This window comes from Mus caroli, unplaced genomic scaffold, assembly GCF_978045245.1.
Source record: "Mus caroli unplaced genomic scaffold, Mus_caroli_1 scaffold_10, whole genome shotgun sequence".
NCBI lineage: Eukaryota > Metazoa > Chordata > Mammalia > Rodentia > Muridae > Mus > Mus caroli.
In genome coordinates this window covers 30087343-30115036 of record NW_028227265.1, presented here as the reverse complement: position 1 = coordinate 30115036, position 27694 = coordinate 30087343, and the positions used below count along the sequence as shown (strand labels likewise).

General features: G+C 39.4%; 1 protein-coding gene across 3 annotated transcripts in view; it reads right to left on the bottom strand.

Annotated features, from left to right (window-relative positions):
* Cdh8 (cadherin 8) overlaps positions 1–27251 on the bottom strand; it is a 395795-nt gene extending 368544 nt beyond the window's left edge. For all 3 annotated transcript variants that reach the window (XM_021169423.3, XM_021169421.3, XM_021169422.3), the window contains exons 1-2: positions 26813–27251; positions 11397–11847 (exon numbers count right to left, since the gene is read on the bottom strand). In XM_021169423.3, coding sequence (XP_021025082.1) covers positions 11397–11648 — 252 coding nt within the window. In that variant the 5' untranslated portion in view covers positions 11649–11847; positions 26813–27251. The remainder of the gene's footprint in view (positions 1–11396; positions 11848–26812) is intronic.
* Between the last annotated feature and the right edge of the window lie 443 nt (positions 27252–27694).

Below are 27694 nucleotides of genomic sequence, written 5' to 3'. Positions count from 1 at the left end.
TCTTAATTTTCATAGTTATAAAGTGAGGGACAGTAGCAACCTGCAAATTTATTTAAAGAAACTAGCAAGATGCCTAAAATATCAACAAAAGTATTCACTAGCTAATGCTTTCTCCACATTCTTTCCTTTTATTTCAGGAGACCGCAATGATTATATATTTGCAGGTACAATAACCATTAAAGCAATCAGATTGCATGTAGATGATCAATAGTACATAGGTGTATGTACTATTGAAGAAGAATAAATGATCTTTTTAAAAATATGTGTGTCTGTGCATGTTCATTTTTGAACGCGCTGATGTTTGCATGCTATGGCACACCTGTGAAGGTCCGAGTACAACAAATACTTGTTCGGACCAAGTTATTTTGTTTGTGCCTGGCTACCTTTGCCAAGCTAGCTGTATTCCAAGCTTCCTGGAGTTGTCCTGTCTCTTCTTCTCACTACAGGACTGCTGAGATTGCAAAGTTGTACTAGTATCACATCTGGCTTTACATGTGTTCTGATGATCTGAAGTCAGGTCCAGGCTCGTGCAGTAAACACATTAACTAGTGTGCCATATTCTTACCCTCTACATATGCTTTTTTTTCTGCTATAAGGATTCCCCTGCTTGTCCAGTTTATCTGTCCCAGTTTCCCTAGGATTGAGATTATACATGTGTCTCACCGTGCCTGGTGTACCACATATTTTAAAATGAGAATGAAAACAGAGATAAATACTGTGCTGACCCTCCTATGTTTAGAAAATAGCCCATAAATCAATGTGAATATGAGACTAGTCCTTCCTGGGCCTAAACTGCATGAGTATCATCTCCCTATAAAGAAAATGATGCAGTCACCACATGCAGATGCCTCAAGCACGTGCTTTCTCACAAGCTTTGCAACTCAATCATCTCTAATATATGATAAACTATTACCAAGCCATTATATTCTAATCATGAGACTATAACTTGGTATTCATGAGTGGTCGTACTTTCCTCATCTGCATATTGGGGGTCTCACCTTAGGACATTGAGAACTTACCTCTTAGGATTCAGGTGATGTAATGTTGCCATGGTTACCAAAGAAAGCTTTGAAGTGTTCTGCCCAAATTTGACTCCTGCTTTATCATTCACTTATTGTTTGTCGAACGTGTGCATTCTAATGGCTTTAAGTCTTCTTGTTAGTAACTCCTAACATGGTAATGAGTACACAGTACATTTCCCAATGGTTTGCTGTGAAACTTGACTGGCAACCTTGATAAAAATTTCACAGTGCAAACCCTCAAAAATACTATCTGCTTACCTGGTGGCTTAAAAACTGATTTTTCTTCTCCTCTTTAATATCTCTGAATCATGCCATTGATTTAATATTCACCACAATGATATTCACACCAAAAACTGTCTATGCCACAGAGCTGTTTTTTTTTTTTTTTGAGATTAGAAAGAAATAGAAATATACGCTCATTGTTTTACTCCCTGCTCTTTCCCAATCTTTCCAAGCTTTTCTGAGCAAGCTCATTTGGATTCTGCTATTGTCTCCACTGAAGCCCAGTGACATTTGATCCTCTGTAGCTTCCAGAGCACATCTGCAGAACTCTGGTACATACAGACAGAAAGGGAAGAAGCCCATAGCTCTGAGGCGGGAACAGGTAACATTAACACTTGGTGTTGGAGGTAAAGGGCACAGGAATTCTTTCCTTTGACTTTCCATACAAAACCAGTACCAGAGAAAGGAGTCCTGTCTCGCCTTTTACCTACCACATGGGTTCAAATGGCATAAGCAGCTATTTGCTCCTGAATCATCCTCGGAAGCTTTTTCAAACACCATCTCTGTGACTGTTCTGTTTTATCTTGATGTCAGTCTTGATGTCAGGAGCAAAAGTATATAAATAATTGTGAATAAATTATTTAGTAGATGAGTAGCAAAAATCATTGTTCAGACCATTGTGGGGCTGAATGACAACTGATGAACCAACTGAAAACTATGTTCTTTTTAATGTTTTTGGAATATTTACATGTATTGCTTTGGTATTTATAACTAAGTGTTTTATTGGTTAAAAATGAAGTATATTTAAATATTTAATGCTTTCATGTGCACAAAAATGACCTGGAGATTCAGGGAAAATGAGGTTTGATTCAGTAAATCAGGATATACACATGTTGAACTTCAACTCTCACAAGCTCCCAGGCATGGTCACTGCTGAGGACCTGAAGAGCTCACATTGAGTCATAAGAATGCAGTCTATCATATTTCTTCTCCAGGTTATAGCATTTAAAAATTTGTGAATGTTTTGTAACCTCAGGAGGGAAGGTGAGTGCTTATCAAAGAACATTCCCACATCTTAACTGAACATTTAGATCTTTGCCTGTTGACAAAATTGTCTTTATTTCAAAATATATGAAGACATGAGGACGTGAGTGGACTATGCTGGAGGTGTGGAGGTGAATTTAGATGACATAAACAGATAAAGTATACTTCAGTATAAGGAAAATGTCACCTTCTAGGAAACATGCATAGCCAGGCAAAATAAGACCTTGAAAACTCTTTAGCACACTGACCTTTCTTAAATGGCATAATTCTATAATTAATATTTCTGGGTAATTCTTATTTTCTGAAAAGTTTAAGAGAGCATGTAAATGGACTATACTATCTAAAGACTTACAAGGTAATTTCCTACTTAAAGACCGTATATAACGCCTTTACATCTGCTTAATAATTGGTCTGCTCCATGGTAATGAAAGTCATTTACTATGCCTTCAGCAGTGCAGAAACATTGAATGTTCTTTCTTCCTCGTTGCATGAAATGATTAAATATGTTTAGCACAGTAATTGATTAATTGATGAGATTCACCATTCACCAGCCAAGTGTTTAAGATAGGTGTAGCTCTTCATTTTCTATATAAGATTTATTTACAAACTTAATTTCAAATGAAGTAAGATTTCTAAGAATTTATTATGGATGGATGGTACTCTGAGGTTTTTAAAAAACTGAGCTGAACACCATTACCATTTATTTTCAGGAATTTCAAAGCTTTTAATATAATAATAACATTATTAAAATAAAATGCAGAAAATTATTTTGTAAACAAAGTGATAATCTGGCCATACATACTGGAAATGAAGATTGATTATATCAGACCATCTTGCCTGCCTGGAGGTTTACTTATTAATCTGAATCAATGTCAAGAATTAATTCTTCACTTTGCATAAAGAGCTTGCCAGGATGGCACTTTCTCATTACATATTTGGATTTTTTATGAGCTTGGGTTGTTTTCAATTTGATAAATGCTTATATAAAAGCAGTGGGCAGTGATTAGCATTCTCTTAAGTTACAGCAAAAAAAATGAAGAGTACTTAAGAGTCTATGTTTGGTTCAGGGGTAACAGAAGATGGAAATAGAAGGATGGATAACTGTGGGATGGGTGCTAAGAAGTTATTAGCTTAGTAAGTATTAGAACACACATGTACATCCAATTTTTGAATAGATACATTTCACACAAGTATGCTAATAAATATTTTCACATTAATATATGTCTGTCTGATTCTTTGTATCACACATGCATATTATGATTCAATTCTATGCACATTTTATTCCTCATTTCTGACAATTATGACCTTGGTAAATGTTCTAAATGTGTCTTTCTTGAATTTTCAGAGCCATCATTCCATTCTGTTATGTAAATAAACCTCTAGTTATTTGGTTCTTGAATCCACATGTAATATTCCTATGACTTTTAGTTCATCCCTGGAAAATAATAGGAATTGATTCTCTATTCTAAGTACAGGATAACTTTTCCTCCTTATTTATGAAGTAGGATTACATAGTCTGATTATTTTACCCATAGGCATATACTGTAATTTTGTTACAATTAGATAACACATAAGGATCAATGAAATAACCCTTGAATGAATGATGAAATATACAAGAATTGTTATTATAAGTCTGAATTGATTTATTGCTCAGATTATCTACAGAAGTAAGCATAAGTTATCCTCTCCCTCTTACCACGTTTGTATTGTAGGGGTAGGTGAGCAAATTATTTTTGACGCTTCTACTTTTTTTTCCTGTAGTGATAGGATGTAACATAAATACCCCAGTCTATTTCATATTTATACTATGTATGGAATAGTACAGTATATATAATGTACAGATTTAAAATGTGAGAAAGTACAATTTATGTTTTTTTCTTTTTGTCTTCTCAAATTCATTCAACAAACACAAAATACGTATATGACATCTCTTGTTCATTTCTGAAAGGGCAAATATCTCACCTATGCCATCATAAGAGTTTTGTATAGAGTCAATAAAGTACAAATGGCTTTATTTGGGCACATAAGCACAAGTACTTCAGTAGCTTTTTAGTAATATAGCAACATAATTATTGTAATTATGAGAATAAAACTGCAGAACCATAGTACAGTTGGGCAGATTAAACCTATTACCTACTCCCCTTTTAAAGAATGTAGCAAAGTGGGTGAAAGAGTGAGGCTTCCGGAATAATAATCGAAAAGATGTCTGAGATCTCCTTCTCTAACAAACTCAGTTAATGCTGAATGTGCACGTGAGTATTCATCATGTTCTTAAATGGGCATGCATGTATCTGTATAAGTGTGCCTGTGTAGTTGTATCTGTGTATCCACCTGCTTGTGAACTGGTGAATTTTGATAACTGAGATTTGACCTTTATTTATACCACCATCAAATGATATTCAACTGCTCTGAGATGCCTGTTATTTCCAACTCAGAACACTGAGCAAAAGCCAGGCAACATTTGTTGTTTGGCCAGATTGAGACACATAATGCTGACTTGCATTTTGCCAAAATATGGGTGCACACAGCTCTGTCAGAATAGGCAGAAGCTTCACAGAACTGACAGTGAATTGTTCTTGCAAGGCCAAAGATACAATTTGGCTGTGGCTGAGTCGCCCAGTGCTCTTAACATGCAAAGGCCTGGCAAAAATAATGGCATGTCAAGTGCAATTTTCCTACTGGCCGCTGACACCGTAAACTGTAATATAGTGTAATTACTTGGCATCCCATGTCCTTCATACTAAGTACCACCCAAACGATTGCCAAGTTACAGGGAAGAGGGAAGGTTAGAAGGTCAAATTTAAAGAGAGAAAATGAGTCAGTGCCTTGGAGGAAGAGGATTATAAATAGACAGAAGAGGCATCGCCAGTGAGAGATTTACATCCAAATAAGGAACGCATCAGAAGCCCAGGTAGGAGGGAAACAGGGAGCAGAGATGGCACAGGAGTTTATGTAAAAGAAAGATTTAGGATAGAATAATGCTGACCACCTGGACTGCCAGCTACCTTTGTTCAAAAATAAAGCAATATGAGAAAAGAAGGGTCATATGGGCCACAGAAAAAGGGCTGCAGCGACATGGGGTGAAACGCAAGGGAAGGTTACATATCCCTGTTCTGTGAGCATTTATATCTAAAGCATCAGTGACTGGGTATATTTTCAAACTTCTTGAGAGTGGAGCTGAATTAAAATCGGATCTATCTCCCACAGATCCTTGCTTGTCCTTTGTATAAAAGACCCTAGTCCTAAAACTTTGCTTTGCAGTACCAAAGAGTACAAAAGACTGAAAACGTACAAGTGTAAGAATGTGCATGCCCTTGTACGTGTGCACACATACATACACACTCAAACACACACACTCACACACCACACACACAGAGGGTGTGTGTGTCATATATCTTAGTGAGAATAGTAATACCATCACTTGGGTAGCCAAAGGCAATTTTAGACTCAATAGCTAAATGGCACATAGTACCAACCCAAACTACAGTATACCTAACAGAATTATATGAGAGACTAGGAAGCCAAAAATGGAGACCTTGTGAATAATGCATGAAACTGGGAAACTTCTAGAAGAGGCCCCAGAGAACTCTGTTGTCCTATAAGGCCTGCCAGGTGCACCATGAACATGGGAGTAGCTTGAAAATGACCCTCACCAGAACCCAACTTTTCTGGTACCCTGATTTCAGACTTTTAGTGTCCAACACCATGAGAAGTTTCTCTGGTTTATCTACCTTGTAGGATATGCTAGCACAGACCATTCCCACTGAATGATGTCTTCTTGGCATCCTCTGTGCCCCATACATAATTTTGGGCATGCCATGTCAGGGATGCTTTATTTTTTCATCCTGTGTCTTTTCCCACATGTTTAATGAGTCACATCTCACAGTTTAATTGTTGGCAACATGTCATGTGCCAACAGATTAGGTTACCATCCTCTCTTTGCTCTCATCCAACCACATAACATCACTTAGAACACTTCGTAAATTTACTATAACATTTATTTAAATGATGTTTGGTACCAGTCTCCTCCTGATACAGATCTCTGTTTATTCTGTACTGAGACTCCACTGACAATGTAAGAGATGTAGTATGTAGATATTAAATACACAGTTATGTTATCTCTTTATCTACTGACTCCCTTAATGCAGAGGCCTCTCAAGATGATGCTAATTTGACTATGAGAACACATGCACACAATCTACGACAAGGTCATTCTTTTTTTTTGTCTGAGTTGCAATCTTGATTAAAACCCACTGTTGAGTTTCTCTCTTTCTTTCCTACCACCATATAATATAAGATTATTTGGGTGAGGAATTTCATGAGCTGTTATGTTCTTTGTCTGAATTCTCAGAGAAAAATCGGTTCTGGGAGTGGGTAGTGACAGGAAGCATTCAGTATTTACACACTTACAAATAGACTAGGTGGAAATTTCTTCCACAGACATCTGGAAACAGGAATGGAGCTGGCGAGGGTGGTATTTGTCCTTCATAAATTCTGAAAGATCATACCTAATCTACTTTGAACGAAAAGCACTGACAAAAGTTTGAAATATGTTTCTTGTCACTGGTGAGAGACTGAGCTCTAAAGAGATGATCCAGCAACCTTTTTTAAAAATAACTCAGAAGTTTCCACCTTCACTACATTAAAATCAATACATAGTCACAAGTGTGGAAGTCTCCATTTGGTATAGAAATATGTAAAAGTACATGAAAATATTGTATTGAAATACTTTACTGAAATATGTCACTTGTATTACTCTAATTGACTTATATGACTTCTCCAAGTTCCTTTAATGTTTAGGGAGGTTGTCCATTAGGGTGACTGCATTCATATGAAATTTTATTGAGTGTTTCTTAGTAGGTAGACAGCTTTCTGTACTGCGGGACATTTGGTTTTTGTAACAATGGACACAAATGAACCACTTTTAAAAAGACTTCCATTCTGGCAGCAGACCAATAATAAACATAGCATGGAAAATGTTAGATGATAATCGTACAGGAAGGACAAACTTATAGCATAGATAAAGAACAGGAAATATTGGAGGAGGAACAACCAAATATAAGACAAAATGCACAGAAATGGGCTCTCTAAAGATGACTTCTACTTCTTTCTACGTTAACAAGAAATACAAAGACTTGTTTCTTGTTTCTGACTAAGGAAATGGTCTGTCATCTTTCTTTGTGTCCATAAATCCATATTAGTTGTCTTGAACTCATGTGGCCATACATAGATAGCTATGAATGTGGTAAAATGCAAAACTGTACACTTAGATAAATTATTATACTATATTTTTGTAATTCAGCATAAAGTTTTTGTTTTGTTTTGTTTTGTTTTTTTGTTTTTGAGACAGGGTTTCTCTATATAGCTCTGGCTGTTCTGGCCACTCTGTAGACCAGGCTGACCTCGAACTCAGAAATCTGCCTGCCTCTGCCTCCCAAGTGCTGGGATTAAAAGTATGTGCCACCACCACTCGGCCAGCATAAAGTTCTTGAGTGAGGACTTTGCACATGACAATGCGATACCACAATGTCAAGAGTTGGAAACCCTCTGACAAATTGCACCAGTATCCTTCCTTGCTAGGCTGTCCTAGCACACTGAGAACCTGGAGCCCTTACTCAGACACCCTCCACAGACCATAATAATCCTAGATGAGAGAAGAAAGTCTTTTTTGGCTCCATAGTCTTGTGCTTCACTGAGAGAGTTATCAGTGCTTTTGTTGTTGTTGTGTGGCTTGTTTATTTTTGTCTAACCTATCTATTATATCTACTACAACCATATACAACACACACACAGACACACACACAGACATACACACAGACAACACATTTAAGAACATATTTTAAGTATAATTATTACATGACAAACATTATGCAGCTAGCAGTTCATTCATATTTAAATATAATTATTTGCACAATCCTCCAAAAGCTTAAATAATTTCCCTAGCATTAACACCCAGGAAATGACAATGCTATTGTTCAAAGCTGTATAGAGTCTGTCTCTAACTTAGGTTCTTTTTGCACAGCCAGCTGCCACCAATATGTAAAAACAGAACCTGTATAATATAAAGGTGTATGTGCAATCCTGAAGATCCAATTGCTCAAAGGCTGGCACTGCCCTTGAGCTTGAACTTAGCCCACTAGGTTGAGGCCCCCAACATAGCGACTTGCAGGAGGGCCTTTTAAAGAGCAGGTATGCTCATAGGTAACTAATGCTTCTCAGCTGGTTCCTGGGGAGAAGCTCTGCGGCAGAGTGGTTTAAAGAGTCAGATGTGGAAGACTGTGCAGAAAGATAAAACATCATAAAACACCAGTGAGCGCCCCAACGTGGATCATGCCTGCACTCAACCTGACTCGTAATCTGAAACAGTAACCTGAAATAGAATTTTAGCTTTACAAAAGCCCACAATTCACAAAATTAGGGCTGTCGTACTTGAGGAACAATCTGATTTTTAAAGGGAAATACGTGTGATTTAAGCTATTTGAAACAAAATTCTTCGAAAAATATTGTAATTGGTATTAAACAATTGCTTCGGGAGCTGCCTATAATTATGAGCGGGCAGAACCTACGGATCAGGTTTTCTACCTGCTCTCTTCCATGCAATGTCTGTTACTAGGACTCAAGAGCACGGTGCTTATTTCAAAGGCCTAGGGTTCACTGCCATTTTTATCATTCAAACAAGCAAGACACCTCAGGTGTTTGGAAGTCACACAGAAACCCTAAATACCTGGCTGTTTGACTCTGACATTTTCACTTCGTTTTAGAAATGGGTATGAAATCAGCCATCAGATACTACATTTAAAAAATGGTTTAATTGCCTTTTCTATTCATTTTAAAATGGAATGCTCTTCAGTTATTTACATTATGCAGGACATGTCTTAATTGATTCACCGTCATAATAACATAACTATTTGAATCAGGGGAGAATCATCCATCCATTAACTCCATATGCATGTATGCATGTGATTCCAGAATTTCATACGGGATGAAAATTGCTTGCCTTAGAGCTGGTTAAAGAAAATTTGAATATAGAGAAGGATGAATGTACTGATTTTGTATCCTATACTCACATGTCAAGTGCAAATTATAAACCCCTGGTACTCAGTTACTGAAATATAATATGGTATGATGGTTGAAATTATTATCTTGGGAATCACCGCCATGATTTAATTTCATGTAGTACATTCACTTGTGCTGTATTCATAATCTGGTTTATTAATTTATCTAAGCAGCAGTTTTGTGCATTTATACATGTGATAAAGCTAATGAGGACGTCTGCATCCAGAATCAACGGGACTAGATGCGATTTGGAATTCAGAACTTCACCCATTTTTAGAAACATATTAAAGCACATAAACTATAGAGTAAGGAACAACCTCTGCGGGGTCCAGGGCAGCACCCTGTAATCAACTGCATTAACATTTCTGCAGTGAAGTACAGGAACCGCCACTGTAATGGGATACATTATCACTATAAATAGCCTCAATTCACTTCTGCTACCAGAGTTTATATCATGAAAATCTTTCGTGGATTTTTTTTTCCATTTTAAGAAAAGGGGATTATAAGTCTGCTTTAGTGCATATATTTTATAAGTGTTTGTGCACATATATAGACTCACATATACACATATGCCTATATGATCAACCATTGTTAAAGTCAAAAAGTCTTTACCAGCAAGGTGTTTTTGTAATAGCAATTCATACCTAGTAAACAGTCAATATTAACCAGATTGTGAGATCTTTGATAGCAAAGATCTCTGCTTTGTTAGGATACTCCCAAGAGCCTATTTCCAGTGCCTGGTACATATATATGTTCAACTCCAGCAAGCCAAGTATAATAACACATAGTATCTCCACACCTTTTGTGTCAAGGTAAGACTAAACATGTGAATCCCCTGAGAAAAGAAAGCCTTGAGGAGGCTCAATTGTTCCGCAAGACAAGAAAGCACAGCAAGAAACCAGAAGCGCCTAGTGAGGTGCAAGGCATTCAGACTACAGTCCTGCTACAGTCACTGAATTTTTGAAAAGGAACATGCCATTCACTTCTACACATGGCTTATCAGGAAAGTCAGCCATTGTCAGTTCACTGTGAGAGGAAAAAAGAAAAACAAACAAACAAACAAAAAACCACTTGGAAACTTTTCTGTTTTAAAACTTGCTTATCAGGTACCCTGGTAGTAAAGTGTCCTTGAACTTCTGATCCCCCTCCCCAATGGATTATCATTCCTTACCACCAAGTCCAGGGCTTCTTACATGTTAGGCAACAATGTTCCCAACATGATTAGATCCTTAGCTCCTTACTAGAATTCAAACTATGATAATAGATAATATGATAATGAGCAAGAACGTACAGATTATTCCGAGGACTGAACACACGCATGCCTTTGAAGTGCTGCGATATAATTTTGGAGGGCCACAGGCCTGTGGTTGCATGATAAACTGCAAAGCTAACAAATCAATGGAAACACAGAGTAACACACACGGGCCAACACAGGTACTCACTACTGAACTAGAATTTTCCTTCTATGCATTTGATTCCACGTGGGGGTGACTAAAGAGATGCTCTATGATGTCACAGCCAGGCCTTGCCCATCATTTGTGTTGCAAATATTGTTTCCATTTTTTTTTCTAGGTGCTGAAATGGCAATCAATGAAATTCAAAGAATAAAAATCTAACTGAAAATTGGGGTGTAGAACCTTAAGAGAAAAATCATATTTGACATTTGCGATGATAGGAATTCAAACCAGACAAAATGGCCTACAACTTCCCACTACTAAGATCCAAATGCAAGAATCTAGAGAAAAGGATTGTAAAGAGATCTCACATCCACGAGAATGCAGTTTGCTTATTTACGAATTACCTAAGTATCATGTGGTCTCTTGAAAAAGGGCAAGCTAGGCTGGCGGCGATGCGAAAACTGACATTTCCTAAAGGAACGTTTTTAAACTGTGGGATTATTCATATTGCTAAAGAAACCAACAGGTTAGCTCACTAACCATCTGGTCCAAAGGATTTACAGTTAAGTGTGACAACAAACTGTGGAGAGCCTGAAATGAAACATTTAAAGACCAGGAACAGGCCCTGAAATGGTAGTTTAAAAATGAAGCTTACCCGGCCAACGAGAATCGGTTCAGGTCCAGAAAATTCTTCCAGGACAAACATTTGATTCCAAACCCAGCCTCTTTTGGAGCGGCTCAAAATCCGCATGTCTTCACTCTGCCTGCTTAGTTCCAAAGGGGATCCAGTAGTTAAAACGTGAGCCTGATTCATTGGAGCCGTGTATACACAAGAAGGGAGGGTAATCCATAATATTATTAATGGAGTCCAGAGGTCCACGAGCGTCTCAGCTAGCCTTTCTGGCATGGTCCCACCAGTTAAGCAAATCAGCACGAAAATGAGACAATTATTTTTTTTGCCTCGGGTCTGAAGCCATCCAATTCATCACGCACTGCGAAGCAGTTACTTACAGCTCTGCCACGTGTTCAGAGAACCGGGAAACAGACATGTCTAAGCAGCTTTTCAAAGACCACGATCCATTGACTTTCCTTTTCATTGAAGTTTTCTGCAAAAACAAGAAGAAAGAATGATAAGGGTGCATAGTTATTGGTTTGAAGACAAATTCCGCTTTGCAGAAACACATAAAAGTGAATAGGGGATGAGAAGTTCCCAAATTCTTGAGTTCAGAAAGGGGACCTAAGGAACCAGAACAAATAGGCTAACAAACTCATTTATATGTAAACATCATTTGGGTACTAGCACTCATTCCATTGCCAAGTCTCCTGCCAAAACCTGCTTTAAATGACAGAGTGATATTCTAAACAGACAATATCTTCCCTACTTATCAGTGACACTTCCTTCTTCTGTCAATCCCCTCCCTCCCGTCTCTCTCTGTCCCCCTCTGTGTCTCTCTGTGTCTCTGTCTCTTTGTGTCTCTGACTCTATCTCCCTCTCTGTCTCTCTCTCTGTCTCTCTCTCTCCCCCTCTCCCCTCCCCCCTCTTTCTCTCTCCCTATCTCTCCCTCTCCCTATCTCTCTCTCCCTATCTTTCTCTCCCCCTATCTCTCTCTCTCCCTATCTCTCTCTCTCTCTCTCTCTCTCTCTCTCTCTCTCTCTCTCTCATTCTCTGCATCCCCCCACCCCCGCCAGCCTTATGTTTTCTGTAATGCTACATGGGATGCCTGTCAACTACAACTTGTCTCCCTGCCCGTTTTGTATCTCTGTATCTCTGTATGAACTTGTTCAAGAAAACCCATACTTCGTTTTTAAGAAACTGGCCTTCTGTAACTAAATGCCATAATTAAAAAATTAAAAATGAAGAAAGGGTGGGTTTTTACCCCAACAGGTTTCATAGCCTTGACTATCAGTTGCAATCAGGAAGGTCTGTTCACAACTAATGCCAGATACTACTAATGAAGGGGAAAAATTAGAGTTTATCCAGAGAGATTTCTCTAATGTCCAGTCTGTGTGCTATGAGTAAGGCAGTGTCCATGCTCCTAAGCTAAATGTAGCATTGAATGGTAGGTTTTAATGATGAAAAGCTCCTTTGGGAATGAAATATGGTAAAAATACAATTTTCAGTGGAAGGAATTTAAAGATAGATAGAGGGGGGAAAGAGGATCCTTATTACCTGAGGTGTCAAATGCATTTTTTTGCTTACCTTCAGCATAGCATGATGTGTTTCTTCCCACTCAAAAAATTATTTTTAAAGAAATGATGTTCACTGCAGATTCCTGAGAAAAGCCTGGCTGAATTAGATTAAGTGGAAAAATAATTCCTGGGGACACTATCCGGGACGGTTTGTCTGAGGGAATTCATAATAGGAGAGAAAACCTTTCACCTCTAGATCCCTGGTTCCATTCTGGCCCAGAATGTGAAAGCAAGGACATTAATAACATTGGTTGGGCTGGCAAATGGCCTTAGCCAGCTGAAAGGGACAGGAATTCTACTGTAAACACCTTGGTTTGGGGACTAACTAGGTGGCCTAAGGCATGATCCTGCTCAGCCCAACATTGGGATTTACACCTAAAAAAAGACCTAACCCTGAGAATGCACAGAGCAACAATGCAAGGAGCAGCTATTTGGGAGACAGAGAAATTTCAATAGCTTTCAGTGTGAAAGCAACCCAGCGGAGAGGGTCTCAGGTCAGTCTCTTCTGACCTTAAAAAAACTATATTATTAGAGAGGAAGAGTCTCCCCCAAGTTAATACACACTTCTATCACAGAGCATTGAGACCTCAGATATGATAATTTAAACTGAAATGGACAATGGTGAAGATTTGTAAACCTTATTATATTTGTTGTCTGTCTTCATTTACTTAAAAAACATTTCCAACAAGATCAGAGTATGCCATGCTGCTTCCCCTTAGACATGAAGGGGGAGCTATCTGAGGAAATATTGGGGTACACTGGACAGTATGTTCTAGAGGTCAGTAGGTATGGGATTCAATTCTAGATTACCCGATTTACTACCACTGTCAGATGAATACAATACTGAGTTCTCTTCCCTTTCAGACCTCTCACCAATGTTAATCGCTACACAATAACACTTAATTTACAGAGTGGTAGTGTGTATGGCTAAAAACCACCACATAGGAAGAGCATGAACCATGAAAAATACTCTCAATGTTGTAATAGAGGTGGTTACTTGAGCCAGATAGTCAGTAGTAGTAATATGGTCTCTTCCTGAGTAAGAAAGACAAGCGATCCAGAACTGAACCCTTATAAACTCTTCAGTGAGGGTAGACAAAAAGTGATGGGAGTAGAGAAGTCATCTCGAAGATGATAGTAAGCTGCAGGACAAGATGATGCTGGCAAAGGTGGGGTAGGGGGAAGATGAAGGTGAGAATGATCAGGATGGACTAATGTTAACAACAAGACGGATGGGGCATGAACATAAGGTTGATGTAACAGGATGGAAGCAGGGTGGAGATCTGATGGAAGGAAGATGGAAGTGATTCTCAAAAAGTCAAGAACAATTGAAAGTGATAGTGGTGAGAATCAAGGTAATGTTAGTGACTACTGACTGGAAGATGAATGTAGATGATGGTGGTGAGGGGAGGACAGAGTTGACATAGAGAAAAGGAAGAATAGAGTTGGTGCTGTGGAGTGCAGAAAGGATTGAGGATGGAGAGGATGCTGGAGAGACCAAGAAAAGGAGTTGGGGGGCTGGTGAGATGGCTCAGTGGGTAAGAGCACCAGACTGCTCTTCCGAAGGTCCAGAGTTCAAATCCCAGCAACCACATGGTGGCTCACAACCATCCGTAACGAGATCTGGCGCCCTCTTCTGGAGTGTCTGAAGACAGCTACAGTGTACTTACATATAATAAATAAATAAATCTTAAAAAAAAAAAAGGAGTTGGGAGTTGGTTCTGGTGAAGGTAATATAACAGGAAGATAAGCATGAAGCTGGAGAGGCCAAGATGGCAGAGAGGTGGGAGGGATGGGCTGATCCTCTAGTCATGGCACCTCAACCCTAAACTCTTTCAAAGAAAATGAACATTTTTTTTTTAATCTCAAGGTGTACCCTGCTCTACTGCAAGCTCAATTGGACCTAAATGCTCAGAAACCATGTGCGTATGGTAGGAAATCCATAGGTACAGAAGTAGGATTGAGAACAACCTCTATTATTGACATGTTTGGAATTTGAACTGCAGACTTCATGGTTTTTAGCTCTGCAACTGTTTACTAAAGGGTCAGGCCAATCAGAAAACCAGCAGATTTATTCTGAGGTTTTTTTTCTTTCTTTTTTTTTTTTTTGGATAAACTCACATGCTCTTGTCCTTTTAGTCAGACTACACAATCTGCAACAATCTCTTGAATGACTTTAAAGTTAGACAGTTAATTCTGGTTTGAATCCATACCAGACAGTTTCCTTCCAGAAACTGGTCAATTGTTCTCATAATGGTATGTAACCTGTCAGAGACGTTGGCCAAAATCAGATGAAAAACCATCACTGACCCCTATAGCTTTTAAATATTATAGCTTCATTAATGAGAACAAATACATTAATAGCAGAATATTACATAGTCAAAAATAGTATTCATTATCAGAAAAAACTGTAAAAATTTCTACTTTGTCTTACTGTGCAAAATTGAGACAGGGGGATTCATTAAAAATCTTGTGATTTACATACTTCTTCAGTAAAATCAGAAGCATTATTTGAACTCAGGGAGCATAAGTCTAAAATTCTTTTTTTTCTTCACATGGCTCCTCCTTTCATATGAATTTTTGATGCACATATACTATTTGTGTGCACAGCCAGTCTGTCAGAGCTTCTTCTTTCTACCTTTAAAAAGCCAAAAATACAGCTGTCAAAGACTAAGAAACACAAATAGCACAGGTACCTACTTTAGGAGAAGTATAATGTTAGGAAGGCTAGAGGCATAGAGATGTAACATCCTGCCTGGTGATGTTAAAGAGAGCTTCCTGGAAGAGGTGTTATCTATTAATAGGTGTTCAGATGGGTCCACTGTAAAGGTCACATGAGCTATTCAATGAAAACAAGACAACCAAAGCTAAACAAGGGTTTCTGATAATTCAGCATCTACATTTATTTTCAGATTAGTACTTATAATATCACCTCTTCAATAGGTTTTGCTCAACAAATTTATACTGGTCTCAACCTCATACATCAGAAAGTTTGCCATGTTTTCTATAGGTTCTGTAGAGAGGTTGTGTTTGATTTCTGTGAGGGGTTTATGCAATAAGCACATATGATGTCTAACAGGATGAGTAGGTATTTCTCAAGTTTAAGAGGAAAGAGAAATATTATTAGTCTGATGCTGATGAATGCATGGGATGGCTCCAGAGGAAATCAGTCCAAACAATGAACATTCGTTCTCAGCCACCTTTGGTCCCTCAACATTGCCTATAAGTTCCAGTGACTTAGACACTCAAGTGCTATCTCATTGTCTTTTTATTTCCACCAAATTCTTGAACTTCCCGTATATTTTCCTGAAATTGCCTCAGTTGTTTTTATATAAAATAGAAATCCAGGTGATGGTGGCACATATCTTTAATCCCAGCACTCAAGAGGCAGAGGCAGGCAAATATCTGAGTTAAGGTAAGCCTGGTCTACAGAGTCCCAGGACAGCCAAGGCTACACAGAGAAACTTTCTCTCAAAAGAAGCATACAACAACAAATTAAACAAACAACCCAAACAATAATAACAAAGGAATTATCAAGCAAGGGTGTGGTGGCATACATTTTTAAACATTCATAAAGGAAACATAAGCAGACAGATCTCTGTGAGTATAAGACCAGTCTTAAATACATAAGTCAAACAGGGCTACATAGCTAAAAACCTGTCTCCAAAATACTTAGATGAATGGTTAGGCAGGCAAATGTTAGAAAGATAGATAGATAGATAGATAGATAGATAGATAGATAGATAGATAGATAGATAGATATAGATACACATGTACATACACAGACAAGTAAATACACAGGATACATAGATACATAGGTTAATTGTTTGATATAAAATTTAATATTACTTTACAGAAGGATTCATATCTAAAAAATTGCATTATTAGTCAACACTAAAAAAGTGGGTAAAATTAAATCATAGGGACTACACACACACACACACACACACACACACAGCACAGATATCTATACTTCAAATTAGCCCTCTGATATAAGTATCATTACTACTTTATAATTTTCATTCTATTGCATAGGTAAGCAATAGGAACAAAGAGTATCATACTAAATGTTTTCAATAAGAAAAATCTAAGAAGTTGCTGCTCTCAAAACAAAACAAACAAACAAACAAACAAACAACAAGTTCCTGGATTCTACTGGTTTCTGACTGTCCTGATGGAGCTGCTTTATCCTGAACAATTTCAAAGCTCCTAAAGCTGTCACTAATCAACTTTGGCAGTTACTGAAAATTTAACCATCAGCTCTGTTAAGCCCAGCAAAGAGTCAGTTCTAGAATTGTTCTCATGGGATTGTCTCTAACTTTAATCTGCATAAAAGTTATCTGGGCATTTGAGTAACATTTTGTCTCTAATCCTGGTGGTCTCAGACGAATCCTGAGGTTCTTATTTCCCACAAGCTCTTTTGCCTGTGGATGCTACTCATATGAGGACCTAACGTGGAAGAGCATAGTACTCTAAAAGAGCAACTTGTTCACAGTTCCTCAGCATGTGCTGGAAACTGCAGTGATGCGTAGATAGTCACTTCTCCTTCTTCTCAGTCATTTAATACCATTCACATATTTGCCTATCACCTGTCATATACAGGAATATACACCTACATATGCCTTTGGGGAAGCGCTATGGTAGATGAACTTTTATAAAATAATGGCTAAATAGTCTTTCATAATCCTGTACTCCTACCTATTATATGCAACAATGGAATAACTAGTCAGGTTACTGCTCTTGCAATAACACACACACACACACACACACACACATCTATGCATCCAGGTAATAGTGACCTTTCACTATGAGAAAAATGTGATTGTAAATGTTTGCACCTGTAATCTTTATCTGCTTGAACCTCTGCCCCAGAACATATTCCTCTTTTCCTTACATCAGAAAACTGCTTTATAGGTATTCCTGAGATACAACAAAATGTTAGGGTGCTATTATCAGAATTAATAAGTGTTGTGAATTGTAGCTACATAGACAAGCTTCTTAGAAGAAATGAAACAAGATTATAACGATTGAGTTAAAAATCAATTTACTTTTACATTTTCCAACCACAGTGCACATGCCCAGCTGAGCAACCTGATTCATTATAATACCACTGGCCCAATCCCAAATAGCAATATGAATAGATTTTAGTCTCTCTGGAATTTTTACAAGTTAGAAAGTCTTTAAAATTATCCCAGAAGAAGGTATCTTCATTTAGATAAAAGACCTACAAACTGACATTAATTCACACTCGCTGTTTAATAGCAGTTCTAGTTATAGCCAGATGTCATTCTGAAGGTGTCAACATTTTCTTGAAGACAAATGTGCTCAATTCTCAGACATATTGTCATTATTAAAATCATATAACATCACTGATCTTATAAACAATGTGAATTAAAATCCCAAATAAGGAGCCATCCACTGATAGTAACATTTCAAAAAGAAAATCAGTCACTTAAGGGTTCAATTCAGCAAATTATTGTGTTTGACAGGAAATTATGCTTTTATTACCCACTGGTCTTAGTGGCCACAATATTTTATGGAAGCAAAATGACATACAGGACCAGAGAGTTTCTATTAAAAATGTTTCTGACCTTGAATTTAGAGCCATTAGCAGCTTGCTTCAAAACAGGTAAATGCACACTGAATTCAAAGTGATATTTCAGGATCACAGGGGACATGATTCAATGTGTGGCCCAGTACAATTCAACAAGCTCTGGGTGACTAAAGCTGAACAGGTCTGAACAATTTTTGGATTGTGGAAAGGAAAGACCCTTGTGTGTGTTCAAACATAAATAATGGAAGGCATTCACTTTCCCAAAGTGTTCAGAACTCCTAACCAAATTACTTCGGTAGAAAAAGATTCAATAATACTTCCTATACACACACAAATATATTTGCCAATGTGTTTGCTTATCGCTGTGGTCAGCCACAATCATTCTGGTCCCTGGGCTTTTGTCTAAGATCATAACTCATGTCAATCTATCCCAAAGTGGATTGTTTGCTTCTCCTTACTATCTAGCAAAGTGCTTGCAAATTTCATTTTTCCCTGTAACTGACGGAGTGCTCTTTTTCTACCCGAAGCTGTGTCTTTGTTAAGTTCTGTAATTGGTGTTTACCTTTGTACATATAAATAAATAAAGAAAGAAAATAAATAGCTTATTTCTTTGCAAAGTGAGTGTATTATTCACGTGAGAAATTTTCAGATAGATAGATAGATAGATAGATAGATAGATAGATAGATAGATAGATAGATAGATAGATAGATGCCATAAGTTTAGTTAGGAATTTAAGAATGAATTTATTCTATTGGACCTTCTTTTTATTTTAAGGCAATTTTAATTAAATAACTTCTTCATTTACATTTCAAATGTTATCCCTAAAGCTCCCTATACCCTCCCCCCCACCCTGCTCCCCAACCTACCCACTCCTGCTTTCTGGCCCTGACATTCCCCTGTTGTGAGGCATATGATCTTTGCAATACCAAGGGCCTCTCTTATCGATGGCTAACTAGGCCATCCTCTGCTACATATGCAGCTAGAGACACAGCTCTGGGGAGACCTTCTTAAGGCATTCTGTTACTGAGATTGTCCTCAATAGGTACCATATGACAACATCTCTCCTGTCTGTTACACATGGGCACTTACTCTTCCCATTTGGACTAAATCATTTTTAGTTTAGAAGCAAATCATCATTTGCTACCTTTAAGACAACATTTCAGGATGAACCCTGTGCAAAGAACTTGTGTACAAAAGAGGAGAGTATTGGCTTTTTGAATCATAGTGGCCACTCAGAGCATATCTTATTCTTAATGCTTGGTTTTGTGGTATAGCTATAGTAGCTCCAAGATAACCAATCAGGAGTTATCTGTGTACCAGTTCTATCACGCATAAGATGTGTGCCAAGAAGTTTACATCCATACAATGGGTTAGGAATGGATGCTCCATTTCAGGTCACCCACCTTAAAGATTAAAATAACTTATTTGCTGGTTTTCTGAGACAGCTACTCTATGTGAGGTAAAACAGATCCCAGGCTGTGTTGAACTGGCTTTGTAGACAAAGCTGGCCTGGAACTCAGAGAGTTCCACCTGCCTCTGCCTCCAGAGTTCTGGGATTAAAGTCACCCACCAAGCCCTGAATGTGTAACTTGGCAATTGCAAGAATTAAGGTTAGAATTCTTTGAGTAGTTACCAAGTAACATTGATTGCCTAACTCATAGAATAACTTTGTCCCATTCTTATCTATAAACGGCATGGCCAAGTTAGAGCACCAGCATTTTATAAATGTGCTGACTACCTACTGTTAATATATAATCCATGCAATGGCTTCACAGAGTGAAGGCATGTGAAAGGCTACGCTTTCACTTATCTGACCACATCGTTTTTCTTTTCTTTGTGGTTCACACAGACCTTCCTTTTTCCATTCCCCTTTTCTGCTGAAAGAGTGAAATATAAACACAGCATGGGACAAATTTAAGCTATTTACTTTTGATCAAAGTGTAACCACTAATTTAAAAATATGGCCAGCAACTTCTCTGCTTTTCCAAATCACTTGTATTCTTGTGGGGATGCTGAAAGTAGACATTCCCTACTAAAGCCAGAAAGACACTGAAGTCACGTGTTTTTACAAGAGGGAAATAATGCTAAATAGAGGTTGGGTTGTAATAGTGATCTGTCGCAAAGATATTTGACAACCTATTTCTAATATATTTAGGAAAATTTAGTTCTACATTATGAATAGATCTTTCACTCCTAAAATGGGAAAATGGGGAAAATCAGTTACATGCTATCACCAAGGCTGCAGAGTTTGTGATACTAAATCTGAAATGCAGCCAAGTGTCCCAGTAACAAGTCATGATACTGTCAATTAGGTCACATAGAGCAGCAACCACCATTACAAATGTACCTCGCTGTCATTCTTCTGTGTTCCAAAGACTTTACAGCTTAAAATCCATCCCCAAGACTGTTCCTTTAACTACATACACAGATGGTGGATAGACAGATATAGAGGTAGAAAATAATAATTTGAAAATACTAATATTGGGTTATCACCTCAAAAAATATAGTGCATGGGCAGTAATTGAATAGCTTACAGGGATTCTAAGATCAGTGTGATGCTCAGCTGTATTATTAATGAAATTTGAAAGCCCGAAAAAGACAAGTATATTTTATTACTTTAACAAAATAATTTTTTATTTTAAAGATAAAAATAGTTGAGCAAAAAGTTAAATGCTATATGTTAAGCTCTGACAGCAAGAGCTGAATAAAGGAGAGATTATCTCCTTATAAATTTTATGACAACTTTGAAAAACTTGATTTCTTATATAAAACAAAACGTATCACCTCATGATATTTATGTCACTATTGCCATCTTCTTATTTTAAGTCATTAATCTCACATGAAGAATGAAATAGTCTTACTGTATGCAATATTCTACCTAGAAAGAAAGAAGGTAAGATAAGCATTATTCTAAATGTTAATAGGATGCAAATATACATAACCCTTTTACTAGATGCTGTAGAAGAAATGTTCAAAATACTCAATTTAATGTTTCATTTAAATATATTCCATTTGCTAAGTATTTTCACACGCCTAAAATTATAATACATACATCCAGAAAAAAAATTATCAGTGCATATTTTCCCTTATGCATGTAAAAGATACCTGGTATCTTATAAATGTAAGTCAAAATTGATAACATTGTTTCCTAAGATACGGACTATAATTCATACAATGTTAAAGTGAATATTCACACACTGAATATTCTATTTAAGTGGAACAAAAAAACTGGGAGACAAAGAAAGAGGAAGGGTGACAGAGAGGGCAGGAAGGAGGGAGGAGTGGAAAGAGAGAAGAAGGGGGAAGGTGGGAAGAAGAGAAAATGGGGGAGGGAGAGAGAGAGAAAATAATGAATAAAAAAACTTTTACATACCCTTGGAAGCATTCAAAGTACAGACTCTGAGTTACCCACGCAGTGACTGGACAATTAGAACCCTTTCTCTAATAAAACTATTCTGCCATACAGTTTAATAGCATCCTGCGATGCAAATCCAGTCTGGGCTGCACTTTCAGTTTTACCACATTGAACTACACCATACTTTATATTCATATATCCTGTAAAATTATTTTTAATGGAGAAGAAAACTGATGTTTGCAACATGAATAAAATGGACAGTTTTTAAATGGGAAAAGTTGTGTCTAAAAATAAACTTAGGAGAGCTTATGAAATTTCCATAGAAACAGTTGTAGTAGATCTACCCTGGTATCACACTCTACATATGATTGTTTACCCTGCAACCTGGTCATGAAAATGCTCAGGAAAAGTGGGAAGCAGAGTCCCTGGTAATTTCTTAATACTTGGCCCTGGACCAGCCATCCTCAGCATCCAAAACTGTCCGTAGCAATGGGAACAGGAAGGGAAAATACAAGTGTTGTTGTTTTTTCCTTATGATCCATTCTTTAAAAGATACAGAAAATCACATCTATACATTTTTTTACGTACAAGCAGAACTTTTAAAAAAGGACATTTACAGGCAAGAAGGTGAGTGATGTTTATGATAGGGACTAGCTCATGACATTTAAAACTCAGGAAATAAAAGCTTGGGATATGACAGAAAAGGAAACAGTATTGGTATCAGTGTTATATTGTGAAGTGGCAATGGAGATTTAGTCAGCAGCAACATATGGGAGAGGAATCTAAATGGCATCCCTTGAACTCATTTCTTTTCTGACCTTTTGAAGTTACCAGGTCCAGCTAATTTTCTGCTCATGGTTACATCTGAAGTAGGTTCCAGAGATAGGAACCCACAGCTCAGCACAAATAAACTGTGAAGCTCAAGTTTCAAGGAGAATGAAAGGAGACAGTACTAACATCCTTTGGATAATTAAGCCTTGCTAAATCAGATGGTGGCCTTTGCCCATCAAAAGCAAAGTATTGTTCCAGAGAATAATTACAGCAAAGATTCTAGGTGAAATCCTCAGTGTCCTCAATGCCCTGCAGACAATATTTCTTAAAAGACTGATCATCATAGGAGTCTGACAAATTGTCCACACAAATCACACAACTTCAAGTCAGAGGCAGTGACAAGGAAATGGTGATTAAATTCAACTGATCCACTAATCAATTCTTTATGCATACTTTTGATGAGCTATCTGTTCATGTGTTGTATGTGTATTTCTATGTTTGTGAAATCCACAGGAGAGCGAACTGTACGGATGTGCCTCAGTTTGTGACTGCAGCCTGTGGTAGACATAAAATACTCCAAAGTAAGGAGCTGTTCCTTAAGATAATGAGTAGAGTTAGCTCCACTTCATCTGGGAATGACAAAGGTGCCAAACCCAAAATGCAAAGAAGAAAACTCTAATCTCTTTCTTTGCTTCTCTGAATAGCTTTGTAACAAATATAATATTATGGAAATACGTGCTAGCAGAACCTCTGGGCACAGTGTTTTTAAAGAATGTTCTCTGATGTTAAACTGTGCCTACAATCAAAAGTCTATGCTGCGTGCACCTAACTACTTGCGTCTCAAGCAGAAAAACCTTGCTGATGGGCTCGCAAACTGGCAAGAAATATGAACTGAAAGCCAGTTTAACTTACAGAGAGCTTGTGGCTTTACAATAAAATTTTCTTCAGTCTGGGATGAAGATCACACCACAATAGACCAATCTTTGACCAAAGGAATACTCACTTTTTTTTTTCTTGGAATAGTTCTTTGACAAGGTCTTCTGAATCTGAATAGGAGACTCTACCTTTTAATATATCTGTCTTCTCTTTCCTTCTTTGATAAACCATAAAAGAAACCTGGACAACAAAGCCCCAAGTTATAGTTCCTTGAATAGAACTATCACACCCTTTTTGTTTGGAGTTCCCTTGATTTCTTTCAACAGTCTCATCCTCTAGGCTAACAAAGATCAACAGAATTTAAACATCTGTCTGGTTTCATGGACTGAGTTTGAGCTGTAAGCACATTCACAGACCAGTCTTTATAAATACTTTCTCAAGGTGGGTGGGGGTGGGGATCTAGCCTGCTGAGCAATCTAACACTGCTTTGTTCTTTGGGGAGTTTTGGTATAGTTTATGTTCCAACTGTCTCTGTATGTGATGCTCAGTGCTCCACCGAGGAGTTTCAGGAGATGAATGATGTCTTTGCTGCTCTGTTATAAAACACTTTAATCCAGGATACAGGCACCTCCCCTGTAACAGTTGAAATGTATACAGCAAGTAAGGCAAGAGCTACTCTAAAACGTTCTGCCTTTTAGCCAGATCTAAACTGCATCAAAACATTAATAAACGCATCCTCTACACCAGAAGCGAAGTCATGAAGTGCTATGCTACATTTTAGAGTGCAGCGATTTAAACATTTGGAGTCTGGAGGGATTTTAGAGACAATGCATGATAATGCAGAATCACTTTTTAAATAACAGTAAGAGTTAGAATTTTTAAAAATTCTTGGGGGGATTTAAAAGTTTGATAGAGAGAATTATAGCACAGGTCTTAGTAATTTTTAGCCAATATCTCAGCCAGTTTGTGATGATGAGCACTTGACTTTACTCTCATGCCATAGTCTTTGGAGCAGAATGAGAAGTCTAGGCAGCCTGGAGCCATTCTGAATGAAGCCATCCTGGAAGTGGCAGAATGGATCCTCTCTTTTCAGGGTTTTTCTCAACTCTTTACCCTCTTCTGGGGCAGGGAATTGGGGGAGGGGGAAGAAAAATGAAGAAAGAGAGAAATGTATATATCAAAGATTCAAAGGTCCTGTGCGACTCTTGCAGCAGAAAATGACTGTGTCACAAGGAGTTTTCCATCTGCTAAAGCTGACTTAAAGAATGCTGCTATCTCTTTTATTATTTAATGAGGGGGCTAGTTATAGAATTTCAGCCATAGAGGGAAGTGAGTAAACCTATTTGCACATCGCGATTTTGAAGAGCTCTCTTTGATGGGAAAAATGTATGGCTCAGAAAGGAACCTTCAAAGGTACAAGTCTTCCCAGTAGAAGAAACACACACACACACACACACACACACATGCGCGCTCATGCACGCGCGCACAAACACACACACACCCTACACACACACCCACACTCACGCAGACTAAAGCTCTGCAAAACCGGACACAGGCAGATGGAAGGCTGTAGCCAGGGAGAAATTTCAGTGGTGTTTAGCAGAAAGGACAAGGCTCATTTTGCATGCAGTGAAGTACAGCAGCGAGACTGAATGGATGGAAAATCCCACTTTCAAATCTTACATAAATATCTCTTTCGCACATATAGTTTTCCAGTTGAAATGCTCAAATAATGAAGGCAGAGGTGACAGTCTAGCGAGGGCTTTTAAGCATCCAGATGGCTGTCAAAGTGTTACAAAAGAGGAGAGGAATGTTGAACGGGTCCCAGGCAATCCCAGTTTCTCTATCTGCCTGGCGATGGTCCCTGATGTGAGAGGATACCGCTCTTGCATACTATCTTAGACTTCTTCTCATTCTTTGAAATACAGAGCAAAAAATAGCTGCTAATCTGGTTAGCAGCTGCGGGGCGCAAAGGGATTGTTGGGACCGTGCCCCCTAAAGAGGAAACTGCTTGCAATCTTCAGAAACCATGGCAAAGTTGAAAAGGCCTCCTCTCCCTCCCAGTTGCTTGGTTATAAGCTCTGCCCTTTAATTGGAGATGAAGTGAGCAGCTGCCAGCCTGATTTTCCATTACAGACTAATGTTGTGCGTTTACGACAATAAACAATTAATGTTGTTTGATTTCTTACGTTTAGTCATCCAAGCTAACAGCTGCCATCTCCGCTCAGGAGGCTAACAGGCTAGTCACTGACGTGTCTCAAATTGTATACCTTCAGGCAAGGGGCCACCACCACAAAAGTTTTGAGAATTTTACAGCATTGGGCAAGGTGAAGCTTTAGTCTTAGGAAGAAGAAAAAAAAAATCGGAGGAATTGTTGGATACCTGTTGGTATCAGCATCGGAGGCATCACGTTTACTCGGTTTACCAGGCTTGGCTAGAGCCTTAGGAAACCAGGGTAGGTCTCTTATGAACCTGTTACCACGCTGGCGGAACATAGCCAGGAGTCCCTTTCGCCTCCTGTCTGGCAGGGGCGCGGCTGGACCCCCAGGGTTGGCTGAAGCTAAGCACCGAGATCACTGCGAATCTCTCTGCACTGTGGGCTCTGGGATAGGGAGAAGTCATTGGGTGCTTGGGAGAGCTGTGGATGCGGGCTTGCTGCTACTGACTTGTCTGTCTGTGGGTCCTAAGGCAGTGCAGAGCAGCATCTTGATGACTACAGAGTGGCTAGGTGGCCCCGGAGCTCCGCAAGTTTGCAGCTGGCACCGCGCCCCCGGGCTGGAACAGACACTTGTGGAAAATCCTGGAGCTGGGGCTTTCGCAGCAGAGCGGTAGCCCTCAGCCCAACCGAGGAGGTCGCCCTCCCACGACTAAGAGGTGGGAACATGCGGAAAACAAGGAGCCTGCTTGCTTCTCTAGCCTCTCAACGCGCTTTCCTCTCGAGCTCGCTGCCTCCTCTGGGCAGGAGGCGAGTATTTCCCTTTCACCGCACCGACCCCGCAGTGAAGGCGCACGGCTGCAGCAGCGCCTGCCTGCGTCTCCAGGGTGAAACCGACAAGCGACCGCAAAGAAGGAAAGGGTGGCGCGGGAACTGGAGGTGGGCAAAATGGGGCTCCGAGAGCAGTTTGCAAAACAGGTTAGGTAGAAGGCAACCCCATCAGCTACAGATGCCGCGAAAGGAGATGCGGCTCGGAGGGTTATCAGTGCTAGCGTTCCTCATCCCCCAGGTGCGTATGGTGTGTGAGGGCGCGTGGGAATTCCTAAAGGAAGCAATCCCCTCGGCTCTTCCCCGCCTGGAGGCGTACGCGGATAGGGGATAGTACTTACTCAGGTCGGGCTCCGGGATGCGGAAAAGCCTCAAGACTCTGGGTTCATAAATGGCTGGAGGAGCTGGGGGTCAGTTCCCGAGAACAGCTAATGTCCACGAATCCCCGCGCGCAGGGTAGTCTCCTCCGGGTCGCGTTCATGCCTCTCAGAGCTGTGGAGCCTGATGCGGGGATGCGAAGCCGGCGCGCTGGGTTCTGCGTCCACAGCCTAAAAGTACAGCTCCTGTGTTGACGCTCAGGTCTATGCCCAAAGTGACAGTGGCGGAGCTTGGAGGAGGCAGGGAGATTCCAAATCCATCCACTAATTCTGGGCCGAGCGCTCCGGCTTGCGAGCACGCCTGCCTGCCAAATGTAACTGTGAAGTGATGTGGAAAAGTGAGCCGGGTGCCTCCCCTGACGGATCTCATTGGGCAGAGCTCAGAGGCAGGTCTACCACTTGGAAATTCATGTAAGCAGTCCCCCACCCCGCCCCCTCCCTGCCTTGCCCCTGCGCTCTCCCGCGCTTGGTTTCCACTCCCTTTCCTCCTACCAAGAGTGCGCACAACTTTTCGCTGGTCGCTCACGAGCACGCCCAGCGCGCCTCCGCCGCCGGAGTCACCGGGTGAAGATGAGCCCTTCCACGCTTTGCGCGCAGCCCGCCGCGCGGCCAAGCTCTTGGATAAAGACTGCTGGCAGATCAGAAAAGGATGCGCAGGAGGTACCCTCCAGCTTTCTCTCTCTAGGTCTCACCTGAGCCCCAAGGCTAACATTATCTTGAAAAGCATCTCAGATGCCCAAAGCTGGTTTCTGTGGAGGGCGAGGATGCGGCAGCGCGTGGACCATTCACCTTTTCCCTCATTCTGAAGACGTCTTGCATAAGGAATTGCATGTTTGCAAGACCACT